The sequence below is a fragment of the Nerophis ophidion genome, linkage group LG11 (assembly GCF_033978795.1).
Source record: "Nerophis ophidion isolate RoL-2023_Sa linkage group LG11, RoL_Noph_v1.0, whole genome shotgun sequence".
NCBI classification, from domain to species: domain Eukaryota; kingdom Metazoa; phylum Chordata; class Actinopteri; order Syngnathiformes; family Syngnathidae; genus Nerophis; species Nerophis ophidion.
Window position 1 is genome coordinate 59,688,758 of NC_084621.1, and position 26,836 is coordinate 59,715,593.

At 39.9% G+C, this 26,836-nt stretch overlaps 1 protein-coding gene across 3 annotated transcripts in view; it reads left to right on the forward strand.

Moving 5' to 3' along the window:
• Nucleotides 1–630: 630 nt before the first annotated feature.
• LOC133562309 (nuclear factor of activated T-cells, cytoplasmic 1-like) overlaps nucleotides 631–26,836 on the forward strand; it is a 110,967-nt gene continuing 84,761 nt past the window's right edge. For 2 of the 3 annotated variants that reach the window (XM_061916356.1, XM_061916359.1), the window contains exons 1-3: nucleotides 4,843–5,038; nucleotides 6,313–7,414; nucleotides 10,389–10,548. In XM_061916356.1, the coding sequence (XP_061772340.1) occupies nucleotides 4,858–5,038; nucleotides 6,313–7,414; nucleotides 10,389–10,548 (1,443 nt within the window). In that variant the 5' untranslated portion in view covers nucleotides 4,843–4,857. Of the gene's footprint in view, nucleotides 882–988; nucleotides 1,134–4,842; nucleotides 5,039–6,312; nucleotides 7,415–10,388; nucleotides 10,549–26,836 lie in introns of those variants that run through there. The other variant, XM_061916357.1, reaches the window with a different exon arrangement.

Genomic DNA, 26,836 nt, shown 5'->3' on the forward strand with positions numbered 1-26,836 from the left:
ATTTAAAGCCCTGCGATGAGGTGGTGTCTTGTCCAGGGTGTACTCCACCTTCCGCAAGCAGAAGGTGGACAAGCAGTAGGAAATGGATGGATGGATTTAGATTTAAGATTTAGGTTTAAATTTATGAGTTAGCACTCACATTTAGATTCAACATTTAGGTTTAGATTTAACATATAGGTTTATATGTAAGATTTAGGTATATATTTAAGATTAAGGTTTCGATTTGACATTTAGCGCTCACATGTAGATATAGATTTAGATTTAAGATATAGGTTTGGATTTAAGATTTATCATTTGAATTCAGATTTAACATTTAGGTTTAGATTTAACATGATATAGTTTTAGATTTAACATTTAGGTTTAGATTTAACATTTAACATTTAGATATAATATTTAGAGTCAAGATTAAAATGTGATGAAAATTTGCTAAATCCGAGAAAAGTGAGGTAAATCGGAGAAAAGTGAGTTAAATCGGAGAAAAGGGAGTTAAATAGGAGAAATATATCTGCTAGCAAAGTGTGCCTGAACTTCTACATCCGGCACCCTGTACGCGCGCTCCCACTTGCCCACGCGGGCACGCGCACACCTTCTCCGGTGGGATCCTGGCGCGAAAAAAAAAAACATCATCGCCCCGAGCAGGAGGTTGCGGGAGCTGGGCGCCGCATGGCGTCATGGATGGGCGGCGCGTCGACGGAGAGCGGAGGGTGTTTTCCAGCTTTAAAAGAACCAGAGACGGCCCCTCTGACAAAGCCGCGCTGTGCGTCATCGACCTGGGGAGACTCTCGGAGACTTCCAATGGGCACAAGGCAGACACTTCAGCCCCACTCGTCCCCTTAGCCAGCGCCGCTCCTTCCGCATCCGCTCCCGCCAAGACTCACCCGGTGCGCACACCCACCACCTGTACACTCCATTCATTCAACTTTATGAGTCATTTCTTTATTTTATTATTATATTTTTTTTTTGCACCATTGCTCCGTTGCTCATGCAGCTTCTCAGCCGGGGAAAGTTGTGCACCGCTTGTTGAATGCAGGATACGCGCAGCCCCAGCGTCTATTCCAAGTTCGGCTTTGAAGCTTCAGCCTGCAAGGAGCGAGGACGCCACTCTGTTGCCGAGATGAAGTCTGCAGAAGAAGGTAAAGAAGCGCTGCTTGTTAATATCTGACTTTGCATTGTGTCTATACCAGTGGTTCTTAACCTTGTTGGAGGCACAGAACCCCACCAGTTTCATATGCGCATTCACTGTGAAGGATAACATTTTTTTTTTCATATTCAAGAAAAAGTAATGTTTGTTTTTTTTAACTTGTGCACAAAATGAACCGTGCATGAACATCACCTTGTTCAAAGAACAAACCCAACACAGTGCATGAACTCACAACAAACTACACCCCATCCATCCATCCATTTTCTACTGCTTATTCCCTTTTTGGGGTCGCGTGGGGCGCTGACGCCTATCTCAGCTACAATCGGGCGGAAGGCGGGCTACACCCTGGACAAGTAGCCGCCTCATCGCAGGGCCAACACAGACAACATTCACACTCACATTCACACACTAGGGCCAATTTAGTGTTGCCAATCAACCTATCCCCAGGTGCATGTTTTTGGAAGTGGGAGGAAGCCGGAGTACCCAGAGGGAACCCACGCATTCACGGGGAGAACATGCAAACTCCATATAGAAAGATCCCGAGCCTGGGATTGAACCCAGGACCTTTGTATTGTGAGGCAGACGCACTAACCCCTCTTACACACATTACTATGAATTGATTCACTTGGACCCCGACTTAAAACAAGTTGAAAAACGTATTCGGGTGTTACCATTTAGTGGTCAATTGTACGGAATATGTACTGTACTGTGTAAACTGTACTGTTTCATATAATGTATTCTCTTCCTTTGCAATCTGCTAGTAAAAGTTTCAATCAATCAATCAATCAATCAAAAAACCTGCAAATCAGATGGAAAATTAGAGGGAATATTGTTTGGGGGTATCCATAATACGCTGACAGGGAGAAGTTTTTATTTACGCGATAAGTCGGACGTGTCTTTACCTCCGTGGCTTAGACTCCGCCGAACCCCTGAGCCCGACTCACCGAACCCCTAGGGTTCGATCGAACCCAGGTTAAGAACCACTGGTCTATATCATGCTTGCATCTCCTGCGTAATGATGCTTCCAATTGCATCTATACTTGCAATATACCTGAGTTATATATACACATAAAGGGACAAGCGGTAGAAAATTGGATGGATAAACATAGGGCGGGTTTAATATGGCATACTCTATATACGCAAACTTATTACTTCCCTAGAAAACACACTCTCCAAGTACCACTTAATGACCAACTTTACCATACAGTATAATAGTAGGCCTAGGTATTCATTACAAATAAGGCAGAGGTTTTTATTCAACACGCATATTTGACATTTTGGCCACTTTGAAATGACTCCCGGTTTGAACAGTAGTTATACCACAAGATGGAGGCAGTGCACCACAGTTAGTGCAAAATTCGAGTAGACGCTTGATTAATCGTATACTACAGTCGTGCCCTCGATTATCACGGTTAATTGGTTCCGGACATGTTCAGTTCAGTTCAGTTTCAGTTTATACCATACAATGTAATGCATCACATATTTCCAGTGTTTTCATTGCAGCACGTCCGAAAAGGAGTAGGAAGAAGCCAAGTTTATTTAATCCTACTCCTTTTCACACCATAGCAATTTAATCCAAATTCCTTGTTCTCTGTAGCAGCAAATAAGTAGTAAATAAATAATATACCATAGTAATCATTCTCATATTAAATACATAAATATCTTTTGTCTCAATAAAAAAAAGGAATAAAAGGGTTTAAGACGTTTCTCATAATTCTTGTTCTGTGTACTTTGTGAACATTTGTAGTTTGAAAAGTCTCTTAAACTGAATCATATTGGTGCTTTGTTTGATGACCGCTGTAAACAAAGTCCCGCAAAGTATGAATCACGAATTATAATATTGTCATAGCTATAGCAATAAAAAAAAAAAACATTTACATACTTTTGAATGTGTTTTTAACATTATGAGAGACATCTCAACATGAAATAACACCCTTTAATCCAATATAACAATCATTCTCAAACTCCCATTTAGTGGGACGCCAAAGAATCACTTAGAGACAGACATCCTTAATTGTCATTTGAACTTTACGGTACAGATACGAACGCCATTTTGTTGCATTAGCTCGTTGTAGTGCAGGATAAAAGAGCAATATGGTGCAGAGTGTTTGCATTTACGAAATAAGGTGCAGATATAAATAGATAGATTACTGTACAGATACATCTAATGCACTTTTGCATATGCATCCACCTACGTTATATTGTCTTTGTTAAAGTACAGTTTTTATTTCCTTATATTCAAACCCAGTGTTACTGTTCAAACTGGGTGAAATGTTACATTGTCTGAAATATCAAATACCCTTGTAAAATAAAAAATATCTGCCTTGCTTTTAATGAATACATAAGCCTACTACCCTACTGTATTTTAACATTGGCCATTAGGGTGGTACTTGCAAGTATTTTCTGAGGTCCTACTTGGTGAAAAAAAGTTTGAGAACCACTGCAATGTGGTCACGCTGTGAGCCAATCAGTGGCCAGGATACTGAACAACATGCTCTGTTTGTTTTGGTCTCTTCTAGAGGCCAATACTACACTAGTATTGTTTTTTTAAAGTCATTTTTGCCATTTCTATGCTAGAAAATGCTTAATTTAGAACAAAAAAAATACGCATGGTGGAATTTGGTAAAGCGCAATATGTGAAGCTCAATGTGGCGAGGGACTACTGTATTAGGTTTTTTACTCACCTGTACAAACGCTTGACTTTTCTCTCCATATAACAAAGAAATAAGTTGATCAAACATATTCATTTATAAACGCTTTTCATACATAAAACAAATGCAACGCAAAAGGGCTTCACAGACTTGTCCTCCACGTGACGTTTATGACGCGTCGCCTTAGTTTCAACATTCAAGTCCTTGTTTATGCCTCTTATTCATGATTGTTGTTTACAAATGTCCTCGGGCCAATCAGAAGTTGTGCACAGTCTGCCTTATGTGGTTTCCTGTGGTGATGTCACTGGCTTTTTGCGGATTTGGGATTTAGTTTCGTCTTTGAGATTTCAGATGAACGGGTGCGGGTTTTATTATTATTCATTTTGGCCCCATGCTCTTATAATTGGGAACAGATGTGTATATATATGTGTGTGTGTGTGTGTGTGTGTGTGTGTGTGTGTGTGTGCGAGTGAGGGAGAGAGAGAGAGACAATCGTGATGTGTCCGTTTAGGGATGCCGAGTAGCTTGCTTGGCAGGGAATCATGCTTAACCACTCACAGCCTCAGCAGTAACGCCGAAGGCTGCTTTATTATCACAGAACTTCACAAAGTCCGACACGCACAGCTAAAAACACACATCCTATTGGGTTTCTGCCATAACCTGCACTCAGCGTGTGTAATAAGTGTGGGTCCAGGCTTTTTAGCTCCAGAAGATACCAGATGGCTTCTGTGGGCAACCACCTATCTGTCCCTGAGGTCCCGTCAGTCTTGGCCTATTGTAGACCGCAAACCCTATGGATAAATATATTCATTCTTTAGGTATGCATGTCAAGTTCTGCCTAGACTCCAATGGCATGATTGAGAAAATGTTGTTGTTTTTTTCATTCATTTTGATTGAAATGTATTTTTTTTTGTATTTGAAAATTATAATTTGACTTTGTAAAAATTTCAAAACAGTACGGTGTGTGCAGAAAAGGAAAAAAAAAAAAAACACAGTCGCAAATCTTAGCAATGTAAGTCAGGCTTGAAGTAAGGAGGTGTGTCACACTGGGTGGAGCGGGCAGAGATGCCGTCTTCTGAGGTCTGGAGGAGCGTAAAGCAGAAAAAGAAAAGCCATCGTATGAGTTCTATCTGGGAAAGACTTTTAGATGAGAAGGAAGCAGGGATGAGTTTTCAGCAAGAAGAGGAAAAGTTGGATTTTGGTTTTATGTTTGAGCGCAGCCAGTGTGTATATCAGCCTGATAGAGGTGAGTGATTATTAAAGTGCATTTCATTTATTTTATTTTTTTTTAATGTGGAGACTTTACACTGTTAAATGTGACAGTTTTGCTGTTTGGGGGTTAAATGTGATATTACATCAAATATTTGTATAAAGCAGTTGTTCTCAAACTTTTTTTCACCAAGTACCACTATAATGACCAGCATTACAATATAGTCACGTAGTAGGCCTAAGTATTCATTACAAATAAAGCAGAGGTTTTATTTAACAAGTATATTTTTGAGACACTAGTGATTTAGGGCTATATAAGTAAACATTGATTGATTGATTGATTTATTTATTTTTTTTCCTACATTTGTAACATAACACGCGGTTTGAACAGGAACACTGTGTTTGAATATAGGAAAATAAAACACTGTATTTTAATCAAGTGATTCTTTGGCACCACAGTTTGAGAATTCCTAATATAAAGTGTGTATTTTGCAATGAACCGTCTAACTATGCTACCTCATGCATGCCATTAAACTTGTATTATACTGAACCTGTTTGCGCTATCAACTGTTAAGATAGACTAAATTTAGATGGATAACCCATTTGTGTGTGACATATTTCACATGACACATCGCATTGTGGTGTACAAATACACCAAAGGGAAATACCCTTTACTGGCACACTGACTCAGTGAGCATTCGCCATAGTTATTATTCTTATTAAAAATAATTTGCCAATTGCTAATAAGACGCCAGCCGGTTGGCAAAGGTGGAAAACCTGCAAGGCTTTTTGGACCTTTTGTTGTTTATCTCCGCCGGTGCTTGCACCTCGGAGCATGAGTGTGTTATGCTGCAGATGCCTCCCTTCGACTTAATCACAAGCTCAGAGCGAAAGTGAGAGTGCTGTCAGATTTCCACTGGGGAGGGCCTAATTCACTCAGTGAGTGATGCAATCAATCAAATAAAGCATCCATCAGTCTGCTGCTGTAGGGATTCCTGTAGAGTACACTTGACAGCAAGGAGTGCCAAACATAGTCTTAAATGAACTTATCCAGCAAACATGGTGGCAGCGCAATTTGGGACTACAGAGCAACCGCATATACAGTAACTGCTTTAAAATGATTGCTAAGCTTCTCCAGATGTTCATAGAATAAAGGAAGGAGTCAGTCTGTCGCTGGTAAGGTTTGTATAGAGGAGCATTGTTTGCACATGTAATCAGAGTTCATTACTGCTGTACTAAAATGACTCTGTTCACCTTAATCTGGCGGGCACACATGGCTCCTTATTGAAAATCTGCTTATTTTTCCCCCAGATGCATTCAGCTACACACCAAATGTCACGCTATCCCTTCCACTGGGCATGGGCAACCCGTGTCTCGCTACCCAGTACCACACCTTACAGTCCAGTCCGGTCATCTCTGTCACATCTTGTCACCAGACAGGCTACAACTTCCAGAATGACAACCATGTGGCATCAGGTTATTACTTGCCTCACGGCCTGAGACCGAACGGAGCTCCGGCCCTGGAAAGTCCTCGCATTGAAATCACCGCCTACAGTCAGTGTCCCGAGGACGAAGTGGAAGACAGCAACAGAGAAGACCACATCATCAAAAGAGGTCTTAACTCCATTGTGACGCTGACACTGCCTAGTGCAGATGGCTACCGTGATCCCAGCTGCCTCAGTCCTGCCAGCAGCATTTCTTCACGCAGCTGTAACTCCGAAGCCTCTTCATACGAGTCCGGCTTTTACAATTATGACAACTCCGCACAGAATTCTCCCTGGCAGTCTCCTTGCGTTTCTCCCAAAGGGTCCTCACTTTTGTCCTGCCCGCATGCCAGCGGGCCCGCAGCCTCCCCTCACAATTCGCCCTCCAACTCCCCTCAGATCGGAGCTGTGGCCGAGGAAGGCTGGCCGGCTCAGCTTCGTAGCTCCAGGCCGAACTCCCCATCCTTTAATGGCGGAGGCAACATCAACAGCAGCAGTGCCGGTGTGGGGAAGAGAAAGTACAGCTTCAATGATGCTCCCTACCACCAGACATCTTGTTCACCCCACCAGTCTCCTATTCCCTCCCCCTACGGCTCCCCCAGAGTCAGTGTCACGGATGAGAACTGGCTGGCCAACGCCAACCAATACACCAACTCTGCCATTGTGGCCGCTATCAATGCTCTAACCACAGATGGAGTGATAGATATGGGAGAGGGAATCCCGATTAAGACACGTAAGACCATGGTAGACCATTCATCGTCCATGGGCCTCAAGGTGGAGCCTGGTGGCGAGGAGCGAGGCCACGAGACGGAGCTCGGCCACGAGGACTATCCGTCACGCCTCGTCCTGAAGAAGGAGAACTACTGCGGGGGGTTCTTAGAGGTTCCTCAGCATCCCTACTCTTGGTCTAAACCCAAGCCCTATCTAAGGTAGGTGATGTATTTAGCTATTGGTATGTAAGAACATGAAACATTTTCAGGGTTATCAATAAGTACCTACAGCACTTTACACACACACTGACATCTTAACCAAGTTTTATATTTATGTGTCCTGTACTTAGCGTGCTTTAGTAAATTAACAGAATGATGAAGTTTTTCAACGTGTGGTTATCAAACACGCTTTTACAATACTCAAAATCTGAAATGATATTACTAACCATTGTGAATGTTATCGCAATTTTTCCATACACCGGTAATTGTTAGCTCATTCCTTGATATCATCTAGAAAACATAATGCATCAATTCACTCTATATTGTTCCATTAAAACTGTATTTTTATTTCCTGTCCAGTGTGGGTTGCAACGGTCAATCGATTAAATTGATATATTTGATTAAAAAAGCTTCAATTTATTTTACGCTGGTTCGATTAATTGTTTAATGAGTGTAACTAATATATATATATATATATATATATATATATATATATATATATATATATATACACAGTGGGGCAAAAAACTATTTAGTCAGCCACAGATTGTGCAAGTTATTCCACTTAAAATGATGACAGAGGTCTGTAATATTTATCATAAGTACACTTCAACTGTGAGAGACAGAATGTGAAAAAAAAAATCCAGGAATTCACATTGTAGGAATTTTAAAGAATTTATTTGTAAATTATGGTGGAAAATAAGTATTTGGTCAACCATTTAAAGCTCTCACTGATGGAAGGAGGTTTTGGCTCAAAATCTCATGATACATGGCCCCATTCATTCATTCCTTAACACAAATCAATCGTCATGTCCCCTTTGCAGAAAAACAGCCCCAAAGCATGATGTTTCCACCCCCATGCTTCACAGTAGGTATGGTGTTCTTGGGATGCAACTCAGTATTCTTCAATCAATCAATGAATGTTTATTTTTATAGCCCCAAATCACAAATGTCTCAAAGGACTGCACAAATCATTACGACTACAACATCCTCGGAAGAACCCACAAAAGGGCAAGGAAAACTCACACCCAGTGGGCAGGGAGAATTCACATCCAGTGGGACGCCAGTGACAATGCTGACTATGAGAAACCTTGGAGAGGACCTCAGATGTGGGCAACCCCCCCCCCTCTAGGGGACCGAAAGCAATGGATGTCGAGCGGTATTCTTCTTCATCCAAACACGACGAGTTGAGTTTATACCAAAATGGATACATGGATGATACAGCAGAGGATTGGGAGAATGTCATGTGGTCAGATGAAACCAAAATAGAACTTTTTGGGAAAACTTGCACAATCGGTGGCTGACTAAACACTTTTTAGCCCCACTGTATATATATATATGTATATATATGTATATATATATATATATATAAAATAAAAAAAAAAAATATATATATATATATATATATATATATATATAGGTTAACAGTGAAATTTAAATGGTGATGATGTGCATTTATTAGAATAAAAGAATAAAAGTCCTGGCAAATCATTGTTTATTTGAACAATTTTCCCTAAAGTACTCATTGAGGCTATAAAGTGTGTTTTAAATGATTACTCGATTAATCGAACTTATCTAAACTGCTTGATTACTAACATAGCTGCAGCCTTAGTCCAGTGTACCCTGTACTGTGTCTGTAGATCATTCAAATTATAAGGGTTGCTGCATATCTTAAATACCTGTAAAGTATCCAAAACATTAAACACAAAGGAAGTTGTATTCCAGTTCACGTGTTTGCATGGCGTTTTAGCCCCTTTGTACTTCTATTACTATAGCAACCTGCACACAAAAGCATAACCACTGCCATATATTTACGCAAAAAGACATTAATATTTTATTTTTTAGTATGATAGGCTTCACCCCGGGCCCCCAATTGTGTCCCTCAAGGCATCATTTTCCAAGCCAAAAGCACCTTCCTGTCGGAAATCAAGTGTTTGATTAAGATAGTGACCAACAGGAAGTAATGGTGACAGGCCTGGCTGAAGAGGAAACAGTCTGTAGGTTAATCAGCCAGCTCGCCACCGTGGGCTGTCCCGCCATCAGACCATCTCCTTCTGTAGCCACGGTGATGTCATGCAACAACTGGGAAGACCAAGTCTCGCGCGAGGAAATCAGTCCATAGTGGGTCAACAAACAAGCTCCAAGTTGCCAGAGATTGGTTTCAGACCGTTCGGGTCAGAGATTTTGCATTTAGCAGGCATCCGGTAGAATTATTGTCTTGCACGTGTTTGTTTTAGTTAAGATACCTTGGCGGTGTTCACATGGGAAGCGATTGACTCCATGTGGAGAACAATGATGTTGAAGGAGGCCAGCTGTAGGACCAAGGCAGGGTGTGATGCTGGTCACATTCTATTGTGTAACTCCTCCGTCTCCATATACTGTACCTTTATTGTTATCAGATTTAAATAGATCAACACTGTATCAACTGGGTAAGATTTGTTTTTGTTCAATATCGAAATGTATCTGCCTCCTTTGTCCTTTTGATCAGTGTCAGCTCCCACTTTAGTATATACAATTTAGTATTAACACACTGAACTCATAGCTACAACACACTGGGCTCTCTTGTTATTATGAAAAGTAGACATAAATTGTTGCTGAAGATCATGGGATTATTCATAATTCGATTACAGACAGTGATGAAATGGAGAAGGACAAAGCCAGTTTGAATTACAAAAAGTGTCCAAAATTAAGGCCAATTCAAAGCAAGGTCATACGTTTTTCACATTTGACAGAAATGGGCCGCGTGGAAAAATATCAAACCACATGCAGTTTCAACGAATATAATAGAGGATAATAAAAAGACAAATGCTAAGACATGTAGCCACGCGTCAGGTGTCTGTTCTAAAGTAAGTAGGCCGGTAATTTGAACCACAGCCATCAGAAAGTCACAATGTTGGATTTTCTTGAATACGTATTTACAGTGATACTAAAAATTGGGATAACAATAATTCAATAATGTGTGATGTCATTACAGCCCATCTTTGCCAGCGCTTGACTGGCAGCTTCCATCCTGCTCTGGCCCATACAGCTTACAGATCGAGTTACAGCCCAAGTCCCACCACAGAGCCCACTATGAAACTGAAGGCAGCCGTGGGGCAGTGAAGGCTCTATCTGGAGGTCACCCGGTTGTCCAGGTATGCTGTCTTCCAGGTTAACGGCTTTGCCTCTGGACACACAGTCAGAAGGCACACCTTCATGCAAGTTCACACGATTTGCAATTTTATATATGATGATGATATTCATTATATTAATGATCATATATTTAATTCATACAGTGCGTTTTACAAAACTCAAAAAAACTTTACAGGATAGATACAAAACAAGAAGTAAATTTTTTATAGACAATATAACAATTAAAAAATACAATAAAAAATAATTATTATATCCATCCATCCATCCATTTTCTACTGCTTGTCCCTTTTCGGGTAGCGGGGGGTCGCTGGAGCCTATCTCAGCTGCACTTGGGCGGAAGGCGGGGTACACCTTGGACAAGTCGCCACCTCATCGCAGGGCCAACACAGATAGACAGACAACATTCACACTCACATTCACACACTAGAGCCAATTTAGTGTTGCCAATCAACTTATCCCTAGGTGCATATCTTTGGCGGTAGGGAGAAAGCTGGAGTACCCGGAGGGAACCCACGCAGTCACGGGGAGAACATCCAAACTCCACGCAGAAAGATCCCGAGCCTGGGATTGAACCCAGGACTACTCAGGACCTTCGTCTTGTGAGACAGATGCACTAACCCCTCTTCCACCGTGCTGCCTTATTATTATTATATCATCAATATAAATGTTAAAACAATAACCATAATTGAATTATTAATATCAGTAATAAAAGTATTATTATTAATTATGTATGTATCTAAATCTATGGATTTTATTGATAAAGTGGTTTTCAAAAACTGAAAGAAAAAACTAATGCATATAAAATAGCAAATTTAACACTAAAGAAATAATAGTAACAAAAATAACGATATTTGTTATTTTTTTAAATAAAACAATTTATTTTAATGTTATTATTAATAATAATGTCAATATTATACTGTAAATATACATGTTTATTGTTATTATCATTGATGATGAATAGGAATTAAACATTTGCGTTGTCGGTACACCACGCTACATACTACACGTTAGCGCGCCATGTGTTTTTAAGGTTCCCTAAATTAGGTCCAATCTGCTGCTGCATATTTTAATTTGTACCATCAAGCAGTTCACCCTGACTCAATTAGTATAGAGCAGAACCATGGCCTCTCACTGTTGAACTTGGCGAACACTTACAGAACACACGTTAGTCCGACCAGCAGCACATCACATATCTCCTTTTTTACTGTCATCACATTGTGTGCATTGTGCTTTACACAGGGTGAGCATCTAATAGAGAAAACACAAGTGATTATACACACATTCAGAAAACGTCTGAAAATTACATACAAAGTAAGGTTTTTAAAGTGACTATTATGCAGCAGCCAGAGACAACTTTTGTTTTTACTTGCAAAACTTTAACGTTCGTAGTCTATCCTTCTCACTTACTTTGTCTCAAATTGTGTTAGCGCCACAGCTGTTTTGTAAATAGAGGCTGTCAGCACATGCTGGTGTGCTCAATGTCAATGTACTTGACAGCTGCAGGCCTGTCAACCCTTGGGTTTCAAACCTCTGTTAATGGCAACAATGGTTCCCCATTCATCGCACACCTTTGTATACACTAACCAGACACTGCAAATATCTAATAAATAACTACCACTCAGAGTAGTCCGTGTTACAGTGATCAGAATTGGCAGTGGTATATAACTGCACTGCATAAAAGTAACAGCATTTTGGACCTTTCATGTGGATAAAGGCCTACTAAAATTAGATGTTCTTATTTAAACGGGGATAGCAGGTACATTCTATGTGTCATACTTGATCATTTCGCGATATTGCCATATTTTTGCTGAAAGGATTTAGTAAAGAACATCCACGATAATGTTCGCAACTTTCGGTGTTAAGAGAAAAGCCCTGCCTCTACCGGAAGTCGCAGACGATGATGTCACAAGTGTGGGGGCTCCTCACATATTCACATTGATTTTAATGGGAGCCTCCAACAAAAACAGCTATTTGGACCGAGAAAACAACATTTTCCCCATTAATTTGAGCGGGGATGAAAGATTCGTGTTTGAGGATATTGGAAAAAAAAAAAAAAAACGCGATTGCATTGGGACGGATTCAGATATTTTTAAACACTGCATACGTTAGTCAAAGTGGGTTCCTGCAAATTTTGATAGTGCAAACCACTACAAGCACGCTAAAAGGGTCTGCTATCGAGTATGTGCTTCATCTATAGAAGGGGTCACCAACCTTTTTGAAAACAAGAGCTACTTCTTGGGTACTGATCAATGCGAAGGGCTACCAGTTTGATACACACTTAAATACATTGCCAGAAATAGCCAATTTGCTCAATTTACATTTAATAAATAAATCTATAGATATAAAAAAAATGGGTATTTCTGTCTGTCATTCCGTCGTACATTTTTTTTCCTTTTATGGACGTTTTTTTGTTGAGAATAAATGATAAAAAAACAGTTAACTGAACGGTTTAAAAGAGGAGAAAACCCGAAAAAAATGAAAATACAATTTTGAAACATAGTTTATCTTCAATTTCGACTCTTTAAAATTCAAAATTCCACCGAAAAAAATGAATACAAATACTAGCTAATTTGAATCTTTTTGAAAAAAAAAAAAAAATAATAATTTATGGAACATCATTAGTAATTTTCCCTGATTAGGATTCATTTTAGAATTTTGATGACATGTTTTAAATAGGTTAAAATCCAATCTGCACTTTGTTATAATATATAACAAATTGGACCAAGCTATATTTCTAACAAATACAAATCATTATTTCTTCTAGATTTTCCAGAACAAAAATTTTAAAAGAAATTCAAAAGACTTTGAAATAAGATTTACATTTGATTCTACAGATTTTGTAGATTTGCCAGAATATTTTTTTTTTTAATTTTAATCATAAATAAGTTTGAAGGAATATTTCACAAAGATTCTTCGTCGAAAAAACAGAGGCTAAAATGAAGAATTAAATTAAAATGTATGTATTGTTCTTTACAATAAAACAAATAAATGTACTTGAACATTGATTTAAATTGTCAGGAAAGAAGAGGAAGGAATTTAAAAGGTAAAAAGGTATATGTGTTTAAAAATCCTAAAATCATTTTTAAGGTTGTATTTTTTCTCTAAAATTGTCTTTCTGAAAGTTATAAGAAGCAAAGTAAAAAAATAAATGAATTAATTCAAACAAGTAAACACCAAGTCTTTAAAATATTTTCTTGGATTTTCAAATTCTATTTGAGTTTTGTCTCTCTTAGAATTAAAAATGTCAAGCAAAGCGAGACCAGCTTGCTAGTAAATAAATACAATTAAAAAAATTGAGGCGGCTCACTGGTAAGTGCTGCTATTTGAGCTATTTTTTAGAACAGGGCAGCGGGCTACTCATCTGGTCCTTACGGGCTACCTGGTGCCCGCGGGCACCGCGTTGGTGACCCCTGATCTATAGGAAGTGTGGGATACAACATCTGTCATATCTTATGATTGCGCCTGAGTGTATTTGATCTTTGAGTCTGCAGTCGTGTTGTTGTAACTATGAAGGATAGGACATGTCATATTCCCAAGTGCCCGGTGGTAATGAGTGGCAGGCGCTGGATGGGTGAGGTGCAGTCATGGAGAATGAGTCAATAATGACACAGGTCCACGGGTGTAGGAAGCAGCCAAGGAAGTGTGTGTACTAAAGACACAGAGTAAAAAGAACGGGAAGGGGCAGAGGGAATCACCGCGCAGCTGGGGCTTGGCTCGGATGCCTCTAGAGATGCTCTGTATCCTGCTGATTAGGGCCTTGGTGGCCCTGAGGTTGGCTGAGCTTGGTGGTGGTGGTGGGGGCAAGGGGGTGTTTGTGGTAAAGAGTCACAATCCCAGCGCCCTTCGGACTCCACCTCCCCTCTGCACACTCCGGTGCCTCGCTCTCAGTGGGAGTTGAGAATGTCACTCCTGTTGAACTGCTCATCCCTCAACCATTTCCCGAACCTGCTGCAGCAGGACGCCCTACGCTGAAGCTCAGTCACGCTAACGCATGAGCAGATGCACAAAACATGAATGTTGGTGACATGTGCGTTGGAAAACAACGTTGGGTAAAAAAAACAACACAAAAAAACCTCAATTAATTACAAACATGGAGAGATACAGTGTTTGTACAGACCACCACGTGCCCTCAGGACAGCAACTTGACGGTCCAGTCTTAACCGTTCATTCGATATTGTTTTCCAGTTCCTAAATAATACTGGAATTTCACAGAAAAAAACAGTCTGGCAAGACTGTATGTGGAAAACTGACAACAATTATGCGTTAAGTAAAAACCTAACCAACCTGCTAAGCCAAATCACTGTGAATTCAGGGGGTCTCCTACTCATTTAGTAAGTAAGTTTTTTGTTCCATGTTCTGAGTGTTTTTCATTGAGTTTTTCATGGTCTAGTCCAGTGGTTCTCAACCTTTTTTTCAATGATGTACTCCCTGTGAATATTTTATTAATTCAAGTACCCCCTAATCAGAGCAAAGTATTTTTGGTTGAAAAAAAAGAGATAAAGAAGTAAAATACAGCACTATGTCATCATTTTCTGATTTATTAAATTGTATAACAGTGCAAAATATTGCTCATTTGTAGTGGTCTTTCTTGAACTATTACAGGAAAAAAGATATACAAATAACTAAAAACTTGTTGAAAAATAAACAAGTGATTCAATTATAAATAAATATTTCTACACATATAAGTAATCATCAACTTAAAGTGCCCTCTTTGGGGATTGTAATAGAGATCCATCTGGATTCATGAACTTAATTCTCAACATTTCTTCACACAAAAAGAAATCTTTAACATCAATATTTATGGAACTTGTCCACAAACAATCTAGCTGTCAACACTGAATATTGCATTGTTGCATTTAATTTCACAGTTTATGAACTTACATTCATATTTTGTTGAAGTATTATTCAATAGATATATTGACAGTATAAAGGAATTTTGAATTGTTGCTATTTTTAGAATATTTAAAAAAAATCTCACGTACCGCCTTGGCATACCTTAAAGTACCCCCAGGGGTACACGTACCCCCATTTGAGAACCACTGGTCTAGTCCATTTGTAAAATCCATCCATCCATCCATTTTTCTACCGTTTATTCCCTTCGGGGGCGCGGGGGGTGCCGTAGCCTATCTCAGCTGCCTTTGGGCGGAAGGTGGTGTACACCTTGGACATGTCGCCACCTCCTCATATTCCATATATTTGTAAAACATTCCATATATGTCCTTACAAAATAATTATGACTTAACACTTCCATTTACAATTTTATAGTTGGATAAGGATATTGGAAACCTTAAAGGACCCATACCGTCCAGATTACCGAAATTTCACCGTCAAGGTCTCTTTATATATATTTTTGCTCCTGAAAAGGAATCTGGCCGCCATTTTGCCCCCAAAAAATCAGTGTGTTTTTAAGAAACGGTAGATAAATAATTGAACTTAGAAAGCACCCTTTTTTTCCCTGGTCCATGATTACTTCAAAACTAATAAAGTTAAAATCTATCCATCCATTTTCTACCACTTATTCCCTCCGGGGTCCCAGCGTGCCACTTCCTCATATTCCATATATTTGTAAAACATTCCATATATGTCCCTACAAAATATTTATGACTTAACACTTCCATTTACAATTTTAGAGTTGGATAAGGAGATTGGAAACCTTAAAGGACCCATACCGTCCAGATCACCGAAATTTCACCGTCAAGGTCTCTTTATATATATTTTTGCTCCTAAAAAGGAATCTGGCCGCCATTTTGCCCAAAAAAAACAGTTTGTTTTAAGCAACGGTAGATAAATAATTGAACTTAGAAAGCACCCTTTTTTGCCCTGGTCCATGATTACTTCAAAACTAATAAAGTTCAAATCCATCCATCCATTTTCTACCGCTTATTCCCTCCGGGGTCGCAGGGGGCGCTGGTGCCTATCTCAGCTGCATTCGGGGGGAAGGCGGTGTACACCCTGGACAAGTCGCCACCTCCTCATATTCCATATATTTGTAAAACATTCCATATATGTCCCTACAAAATATTTATGACTTAACACTTCCATTTACAATTTTAGAGTTGGATAAGGAGATTGGAAACCTAAAAGGACCCATACCGTCCAGATTACCGAAATTTCACCGTCTAGGTCTCTTTATTTATATTTTTGCTCCTGAAAAGGAATCTGGCCGTCATTTCCCCCCAAAAATATCAGATTGTTTTTAAGTAACGGTAGCTAACGAATTGTACTTAGAAAACCCCGTTTGTCACCCTGGTCCGTGATAAATTCAAAACTAATAAAGTTCAAATCCATCGATCCATTTGCTACCGCTTATTTCCTTCGGGGTCGCGGGGGGCGCTGGTGCCTATCTCAGCTGCATTTGGGCGGAAGACGGCGTACACCCTGGACAAGTCGCCACCTCCTCATATTCCATATATTTGTAAAACATTCCATATATGTCCCTACAAAATATTTATGACTTAACACTTCCATTTACAATTTTAGAGTTGGATAAGGATATTGGGAACCTTAAAGGACCAATACCGTCCAGATTACCGAAATTTCACCATCAAGGTGTCTTTATCTATATTTTTGCTCCTGAAAAGGAATCTGGCCGTCATTTCCCCCCAAAAATATCAGATTGTTTTTAAGTAACGGTAGATAACTAATTGTACTTACAAAACCCCTTTTGTTGCCCTGGTGCATGATTACTTCCAAACTAATACGGTTCAAATCATAAGACAAAAAAACACTCCAAAGATTGGGTTTCTCTCATGCTTTTTCAGCATTTTCCCAAGAATATTGAGGAAATCATCAGTAGAAGAAGATTCAAAATAGAACACTAGCAGCTTACTTTCTTTTATATCTCATTTTTGAGCTGCTCTTGTTTCTCAGTTTTTCCTTTCTTCCCTTGAGTGTGCTCCTAATTGTTGGGATCGCATTTGGAGTCTTTTGAATATGTTCCTATCCAAACTGTGACCCAATACCTTCTTCTTCAAAGTGTGAATCATTAAAAGGAGTGCTGCAAATTACACTCCTCTTGCTTGGTCCGTCACATTTTGCGCGAGTCAGTTTGAGAACAGAGGTCCAAAATGTATTCATATTCCCATCATTTGGAAATGTTTGCAGGCTGACCCCTTCTTTAGCATGTGGAAGACATATCTGATAGCTCCTTCAAATTATGTGCTTAAATATCGTGAGTCGGGATTAAAATGCTTTTCAGATACAAAGTACACGGTATAAGTCAGCGGGCTGATGCAGGCCACTTCACATTCTAGAGCAAGAATGGGCATCTCAAATTATAATGAAACTTGTTAAAAACAATCCTAAAATCACTACTTTGCCTATTTTGAGGGGAATTATTAACTGTAGACATGTTTCAGAACTATAAAATACCCAAGTGCCAATGTCGTCAGCATTAGAGGGACCCTTTAACTCACTGTCTCGTGCTGCTTATTCTCAATATTCCAAATTAGTACTATTTCTTTTTTTCTGACTCCCATGATTGGTCCTTTTTGTGACCCCAATGGCTGCTTTTTCACTTTATTTACAGCAGCTGACCACAACACCATTCAGTAATCTATTGGCTCCTTTCACAGTTTCCAACGAATCTGTTCTTTCACCACAACTATGGCAAACGGCTCCGAGATGATTTTTGAAGCTGTGCTTTGGCAAAGGCAACAACCTTCAACCTTTGATCAGAACGCCACTTTGACAATGATGGATGCATGTTTGTCCGTAAGAAAACAATGAAAGGAAAAAATAGAAATATGTTGCGTTATTTTTCAGTGTTATTATCTGTATCAAGCAGGCTTGTGCAAAATTCTATTCTATTTCTGTTCTTTCATTTGAAAGAACGGAATTAGGATTTATTGACTCCACCTGATAGGATGTTGAGTTTAAATTACAAGAAGTGGAATTAAAATAATTACAAACAAAATACAGTTATTTTAGCCACGTAACAGGAACACTTTCCCACATTTAACAATGGTTTTAACTTAAATAATGAAAAAAATACAATTAAACACAAATAAATTCCAATCTGAATACTTCGACAATGTCAAACAATCTGAGAACTAAATAATGTTCTAGTTATTTTTAGTAATTTGAACATTACAATGCATTAAATTAAACTAACTTTTAGAGATGCTTTTCTTCTTAATTGTTGACGGAAAATATTTTGCTTAATTTTAAATATAATGTGTTCCTGCTATCCCCAGGAAATATGTAAGTCATGCATATACTGTGAAGCATGATTATGGAATACACCATGGTCATCTATTAGAATTGCATGAAACATGATTAAATGTCAACTCTATTGCCTCTATTTCAAATCTGAAATGCAATCGTACATCCTGTTTGCAATCCTCAATTCAGTTCAAATTAATACAATCGAAAAAAAAAAAAAAGTGGAGACATCAGGCTCTGATCTAAAATGTGGGTTCTGGTGAAGATGTTTCCCAAGCTTTAGGGATCATATTAAGTCAGGAAACGAAGAGACGTTCAACAGGCCCTTGGTAACAAAAGACAATAACACCTGTTTAGTATTAACCCTAACATACAGCACAATCCTGCATATGGCTAGTTCATATAGGATAATGACAGGCCTATAGGGCTTTCTGTCTTTGTCAGTCACACATACACACAACCTCAGTCACTCTCTCATTAGGTCTAAAGCAGCAACAGACATGGTGTAATTTCAACAGGATGTGGCCATCATCCCTATTAACATGTGCGTGACTTAATACCCATCTCCCTTGCTCTACAACTATATGTAATGCACATCACATTCGCAGTTTCCAGCACGGCTGGATGAAAGACCTCAGAGAAACATGTGCCTGGTCCTTTGCACATGTAAGTCCACCTTGCATCCGGTATTGGATTTCTGTGTAATGTCCCAAAGAAAACCCATGGCCTTCTGGGCAATGTACAAAGGCAACTTAATTCGTATTAAATCTAATACCTCCTCTGTTTTGATATTGACAAGGTTTTGGGGTACCCTCCTGTGTTGTTAGAGCAGGGGTGTTAAACTCAAATACAGAGTGGGACAACATTTTAAACGGAACAAAGCCGCGGGCCAAGGTTGAACAAATTAACCTTTTAATAGGGACCCAAACAAGTTTTGCATTAAATATTGAACATTTTTTCCACAGGCTAATAATACATTTGAACATAAAATAACAATAATGAATAAACCAATCATTCAAGCCTTGAAGTAGCAAGAGAAAATGCATGAATAAAACGTTAATTATTGGTCAGTTTGCTGGAAGTTTCCCGGAAGAGTTAGTGCTGCAAGGGGGGCTGGGTATTTGTTCTGTTGTGTTACGGTGCGGATGTTCAACTGAAATGTGTTTGTCATTCTTGTTTGGTGTGGGTTCACAGTGTGGCGCATATTTGTAACATTGCTAAAGTTGTTTATACGGCCACCCTCAGTGTGACCTGTATGTCTGTTGACCAAATATGCCTTGCATTCAGTTGTGTGTGTGTGTGTGTGTGTGTGTGTGTGTGTGTGTGTAAAAGCCACAGATATTATGTAACACGCTGTTAGTATGGAGGAAAAGCGTACGTGACGACAGGTTGTAGAGAACGCTAAAGGCAGTGCCTTAAATGCACGCCCACAATATAGTTAGTTGTCCAAGTGGAAATCGGGCCAGAGTTTGACACCCATGTGTTAGAGTGCTAAGTCATTACTAATATTCAAAACCCAGAGAGGTATTTATGCTACTTTTTATTTACACTTGGGCAATAACCAAAAAAATACACATTATAGTTTTCCATTTTGATTTTTTTGCAGGCATTGAAGAAAAGACCGAAGCTCTTGTTTGTGTATTGCTTCACATAGCTGACATTAAGGCAGTTGGTGTGGGTATGATTCCTGGTCAAATCACAATCATAATTGGCTCCCAGTCGAAGGTGTGGTCTGCCTTTTTTCAGTGAAAAAGCTACGATTTGCAATCCATCCATCCATTTCTACCGCTTGTCCATCTCGGGGTTGCGAGGGATGGCTGGAGCCTATCCCAGCTGCATTCGGGCAAAAGGGGGCCTCAACAGAAAAAGCGGCATAAAAATGGACAGGATTTCCTCCCCTTAGTCAAAAAAAGGCTTTGAATGTGAGTGTGCCCTCAGATCGATTGGTGTACAATCAGTGTACCCCACCTTTTGCCCAAAGTCAGCTGGTAAAGGCTGCAACTCACTGTTGAACTTAAAGGACCAATACCGAAATTTCACCAACAATTTCTCTGTATGTATATTTTATATAAAATTTAAATATGGCAGTAATTTCCCATAATAACAGTTAGTTAGTGGCGCAGTGGTAGAGTGGCCGTGCGCAACCCGAGGGTCCCTGGTTAAATCCCCACCTAGTATCAACCTCGTCACGTCCATTGTGTCCTGAGCAAGACACTTCACCCTTGCTCCTGATGGGTGCTGGTTAGCGCCTTGCATGGCAGCTCCCTCCATCAGTGTGTGAATGTGTGTGTGAATGGGTAAATGTGGAAGTAGTGTCATAGCGCTTTGTGTACCTTGAAGGTAGAAAAGCGCGATACAAGTACAACCCATTTATTTATTTAAGAATGGATGGTTAACGAACTGTATTTGGAACGCCCCCTTTTCACCGCCATACTCGATATGCCGCCCCCCTTGGTGTGACGTCATCTACAGAACTGGAGTCCATTTCCCCACATAGACAGTGTTGATAAAGAAGGGATGTAAAACAAATATTTTGATTACTTATTGAATGTTTTTGTTGCCCTGGTCTATGCTGTAAAACTGATATGGTTAACATTATGAGCAAAAAATATATAAAAGAATCCCCATTTTCGGTCTTCCCAGCTCTTCCATCTTCTCTTCCATAGACACAACAGCCTGTGTGTACTTGTGCTCTATCAGCATTTCCTCAAGGATCTTGAGGAAAACATCAGTAGAAGAGGACGGAAAAATACAATCCCATCTTTTTCTCAGTTTTGAGTGCCGGGTCTGCACTTCTTTTTTCTTTTTACTGTAGTTTATGACTCAGTCTTTCTCTCCTTGAGGGTGCTCCTGATTTGGCTCGAGTATTTAAATTTTTCCCATCCAAACTCCATTTTTCAAAGCCAGAATCATTAAAATGATCGATGCAAATTAACTCCCTTTTAGCTTGGTCTGCCCCAATTTGACTGGAGAGGTTCATACTTTCCTCATGGTCCGAATCATTTAGAAATGTGGTTAGAGTGTCCGCCCTGAGATCGGTAGGTCGAGAGTTCAAACCCCGGCCGAGTCATACCACAGACTACAGTATAAAAAATGGGACCCATTAATCCCTGCTCGGCACTCAGCATCAAGGGTTGGAATTGGTGGTGGCTAAATCATAAAATGATTGCCGAGCGTGACAGCCGCTGCTGTTCACTGCTCCCCTCACCTCCAAGGTGGTGGAACAAGGGGATGGGTCAAATATAGAGGATAATTTCACCACACCTAGTGTATGTGTGACTATCAGTGGTACTTTAACTTTTTTTTACTTCAACTTTAGTGTTATTGCTACAACCTGATACAATGCATCTGGCAGCCATATTTGAGCATTCATTCAAATAATGTGATTCGGAATAAATATGCTATCAAAACACACTACGCAAAATGAAATGGCCTCCAGTCTTCTGTAGGTGACGTCAGCAGGCTTATGCAAGCCCACCCACATTTTGGAACTAAACGTAGGCGTTCCAAACTCATCAGAAATCAAGCCTAAAATCCCAATTGGGTGGAATTTTATTTGTAGACATAATTTTTAGGTCCCGTAGAATTAAAATGGCCCCTTAAACAAGCCTTATTTTTAGGGATTTCAAAGGATGCTGAATACATTCAATTGGGCAGGGAGAGATGATGGAGTCATGTCAGAAAGAAGGGACAGCTTGGATGAGCACAGACTTAATTGGATACAGCAAAAGCTTGTTGCATGACCGTCAGCATGTGGAAGAAAAGGCAGATGTGAATCTACTAGTCTGTCTCTCTCCTCCCCTTCCCCTGGTCTTCTTTTCTTTTTCCAAATTCTCCGCGCCACGTGGACTGCTACAAGTCATGACATTTCTCCAGGCAGTGATGAAATCACTGCAAGGGAGATAAAGTACCGCCTCTGCAGGCCTGCATGGCGTATTTCCACTCAATCAGGCAACTTCTCGAGCATGTCATAAAAGAATGTATACATTCAAACGCTGTATACTTTAAACAGATCGTGTAGTGTTTCCAATTAGCGGTAAATCATTAAACTGCGTTTTTAAAAGAGATAACGGCTCTGCGGTGGTTCACAAGGGAGTGAATGATTGCAAGTGGAAAGGGTTTGCACCCACCTTCTACTCCCTTTTGCAGCTCAACACCCTTCCACATCATCACGACTGACCCAGACAATACAGCTGCATACAATTACACAATTAATGCATCAGCTGCCATATCCACAACGCGCTTGAGCCGCACTGGCTTACAGTGAGGGGGTTATGGAGGGACGTAGCTGACACATTGGCAGCAATTGGCACTCCGTTACAGCTGCAAATCTGTTCAAACTCGGTTTCGATTATTTAAAAAATAAATATCCAGCACACGTGCCAGATAGACGGTAAGCTCATCTGGTCAAAATTAACCTCTCCGTGGTCCTGCCTTATTACGCCGCATTACACACATACACAAAGACGAGGGGGAAGCCTCCGCCGACAGGCCACACTCAGTGTTTAAAGCATGCACGTTGGCCTTTCTCCACCTTTTGGGAACTGCAATGTGCATTCTACTCAAGTATTTGACTGAGTATTGCAGGAGTGCGGCAGGGAGGAGGTGGCTTGGTGGCATGGGGAGAGGGTCAGGAGAGCACATATGGTAAATGGATAGATGGAGGAGGCTGTTGAGAAGTCCAGCGTCACATGAAGGACTATCTGACCTCATTAATCACTTCTTGCGCTCCATGAGCTCACTGGGATCCGAGGGTTGATGCCACCAGCATTGCACGCGAGTGAAGGGATAAGGAACCCCTCAAACTAATACCCTGGTTCCCTACCGCCTGTGTGTATAATTCCATATGACCACTGAGGTACAAATCACCAAAACATCGAAAAACAGCGACTCCATCTAAAAGTGACAGGAGACCAAGTTTTTTTTTCTTTTTTTATTCAATCACAAGGTTAACGCTGTCATCTGTCAGGTTTGCACCACATGATTGGCCGCAGTGCTCTCAGGAGTCAATAACTAGTAGCATGTGCAGCCAGGGATAATTACCGCTAGTGACACCATACGTAAAGTAGAACAAGCAAATGCAGGGTTGCCGGTGAGATCACCGCATAGATGAAGTGGTCCCTCGGGATGCCAAGACTTCAAGAAGCTCCTGACCTCGGTCTAACTAGCTGATGACTTTCAGATGTGACTCGCTCACAGGTCGAGGCAGCTGCTAGGGACTTAAAGTGCAGGAAGAGGAGAAATATGGTCCGTTGGTAATGGCAGTCTTTATTTTACCAGCCGCTGATGTAAAATTAAATACATCAGAAATGTGGCAATTTCGGTGTCGTTCAGGATTGATTTTTCATTTGTATTAAGGGATGGCCGATACGGCTTGGAATCTATATTGCAATACCGATATACAGTATATCACAACATATTATTTGGCATAACAATGATAATCGAACCATCTCAAATGTTTAAATTACTTATTATTTTTTGGTTTGGCTATTTTATTAGTTGTGGGTGATACTACAACGTTGGGTATAAGTAGGTACAGGGGCAGTATTAACCATACCAATACTGATACTTGCATTTTTTCAGTGTTTCATAACAATTATTCAATTAAATATTCAAATTATTTTTTTTGTTCCCTTTTGTTACATGCAAAATGCAAAATAAAGTCAATAGTACAAAACTATTGATTATGATCTCCGACATTTGTAAACCTTAACAAAAAAAGGATGTTGTGATATAAAGCACATCGCTCTAACTATACCAATATCAACGATACACTGATACTATACTCGGTATTATTACTGTCGATACTTGTATTGATGTCCCCCACCGTTTACAGTCAAGAGCTCTTATTTAGCAGTTTGCTACGTTTTTATATAAATCTATGGTGTGTACTATAGCATGTTCAGCTATTCCTTGTCCTCTTGTCCACCAGTGATAATGCTACTTGTAAGAAATGTTGTTTATTTGCGCCACAGAGGCGAGAATTTGTGATTTACAAGCAACTTTGCACTGTGGAGAGACATTAGCCACTAGCTCGCTGGCGAGGGTTCGTGGGATGCAGCTAGTCATATCGCGATATGGCGACAGTATTAAAAGCTCTATTGTCGGCCATATTTATAATGTATACAGTTTATATGGCACAACTCTATCTGTATTTAACATTATCCTTATATTATTGGGGGCGGCATGGCGTAGTGTGTAGAGCGGCCGTGCCAGAAACCTGAGGGTTGCAGGCTCGCTTCCCACCTATTGGCATACAAATTGCTGCCGTTGTGTCCTTGGGCAGGACCCTTCACCCTTACCCCCGGTGCCGCTCACACTGGTGAATGAATGATGAATGAATGATTGGTTGTGGTCGGAGGGGCTGTAGGCGCAAACTGGCACCCACGCTTCCGTCAGTCTATCCCAGGACAGCTGTGGCTACAGGTGTAGCTTACCACCACCGGGTGTGAATGAATGATGGGTTCCCACTTCCCTGTGAGCGCTTTGAGTATCTAATAATAGAAAAGCGCAATGTAAATCTAATCCATTATTATTATTATTATCATTATCAATTTATATAAAAAAATACATGGGTTATTTCCTTTTACGGATCCAAGTCCAAATTCAATAGGCCTAATTGATTAATTCTGATATTTAGTATTTTTAAGTTGGAATGAGATGCCAATTTGAATGTCAATTGATTTATTTTAGCACATAGTGTACTGTGAATAAATCAGGCTTTAGATAGCTATAAGTAAACTTAGACAACCACCAACATGGAAATCCCTAACCCAGCAAAATATATTGTCGGATGCATTCACATTTGTTAATCGGGGGCAAATGAAGCAGTCATTTTTACAGATTTCATGTGACATCTTGCACCTATTTGGTCTGCTGCCCACTTTCCTCATCCTCCAAACCTTATCCATGACTCCCCTTTCAAAACTAATTAAAAACCCATTAATCTGATCATGCCATAGGTTACATGTGGTATTTATTTTGTTAGGTGACTCAGACTGTTAGCCAAACAACCAAACTCTTTTATTCCTCTCGACAGTACCGCTGTTTTTACTCGGCCTGAGCTCAAAGAAAATTGCTCTGAGATGATGTGCTGGTGTTTGCTGGAGTAATTGACCAATTAGTGTGATTTTGTCAGATGGCCATGGCTTGCTGAGCCTTGGTTTTTGAGTGTGTGATCATTCACAGTAGACGCCTCACAGTCAAGTAGCCAACTGAAAGGATCCAACACCTCTTTGATGTATGCAAATGGACTCCTCGGAAATCTTATGTCAACAAATATTGTTTATAGCACCGCACCATCTACTCACATGACCATATAAACACAGCACTGTAAAAAGCAAGCACATTCTGGGAGGTCTGCACGGGGCTTGGTTCCAGCACAAATTCAGATCAGAAACGTCTCACAAAGTATCAGTTGTCTTCCAGAATGTGCAGCCCAGCATAGACGTTGGGATCGTGTGCAATTATACACTTGGCTAACTGATTAATTTTGTTGTAGGTTAGACACAATCAGAAAGTGATCAAAGGCTGAAATTGAATTAGTGACGGTGTATATCTGCCATTGACAAAAATGTCAACAGCACTTTTTCTTTTCTCAATGAAAAAAAAGGGTATTTTGTATGAGTTGAGCAAGTGGGTGCCTGCTAGAGGAAGTAGTAGTACTGATACAGCAGTCTCTTTCATCACAGCGGGACACTGAGATTTTCTAATCATATATGTTCATAACTGCCCAAAGGGAAGGAGGCTGGCTCGAGTTTGCATGCATGTGGTTTTCCCCTTTACGATACAATGCTCATTAGGTTTAAGACTTAGATCTTACACATTTTGTACCCAGGCTTTTTTATTTGAAAACAACACAACCTTGATTGATTGATTGATTGATACTTTTATTAGTAGATTGCACTGTACAGTACATATTCCGTACAATTGACCACTAAATGGTAACACCCGAATAAGTTTTTCAACTTGTTTAAGTCGGGGTCCACGTTAATCAATTCATGGTAACCCATTTGATTCCCTGATTTCATTTATCAATAGTTTGTATTTTACTGTAAATGGTAAATGGGTTATGCTTGTATAGCACGTTTCTACATTCAAGATACTCGAAGAGATTTGACACTATTT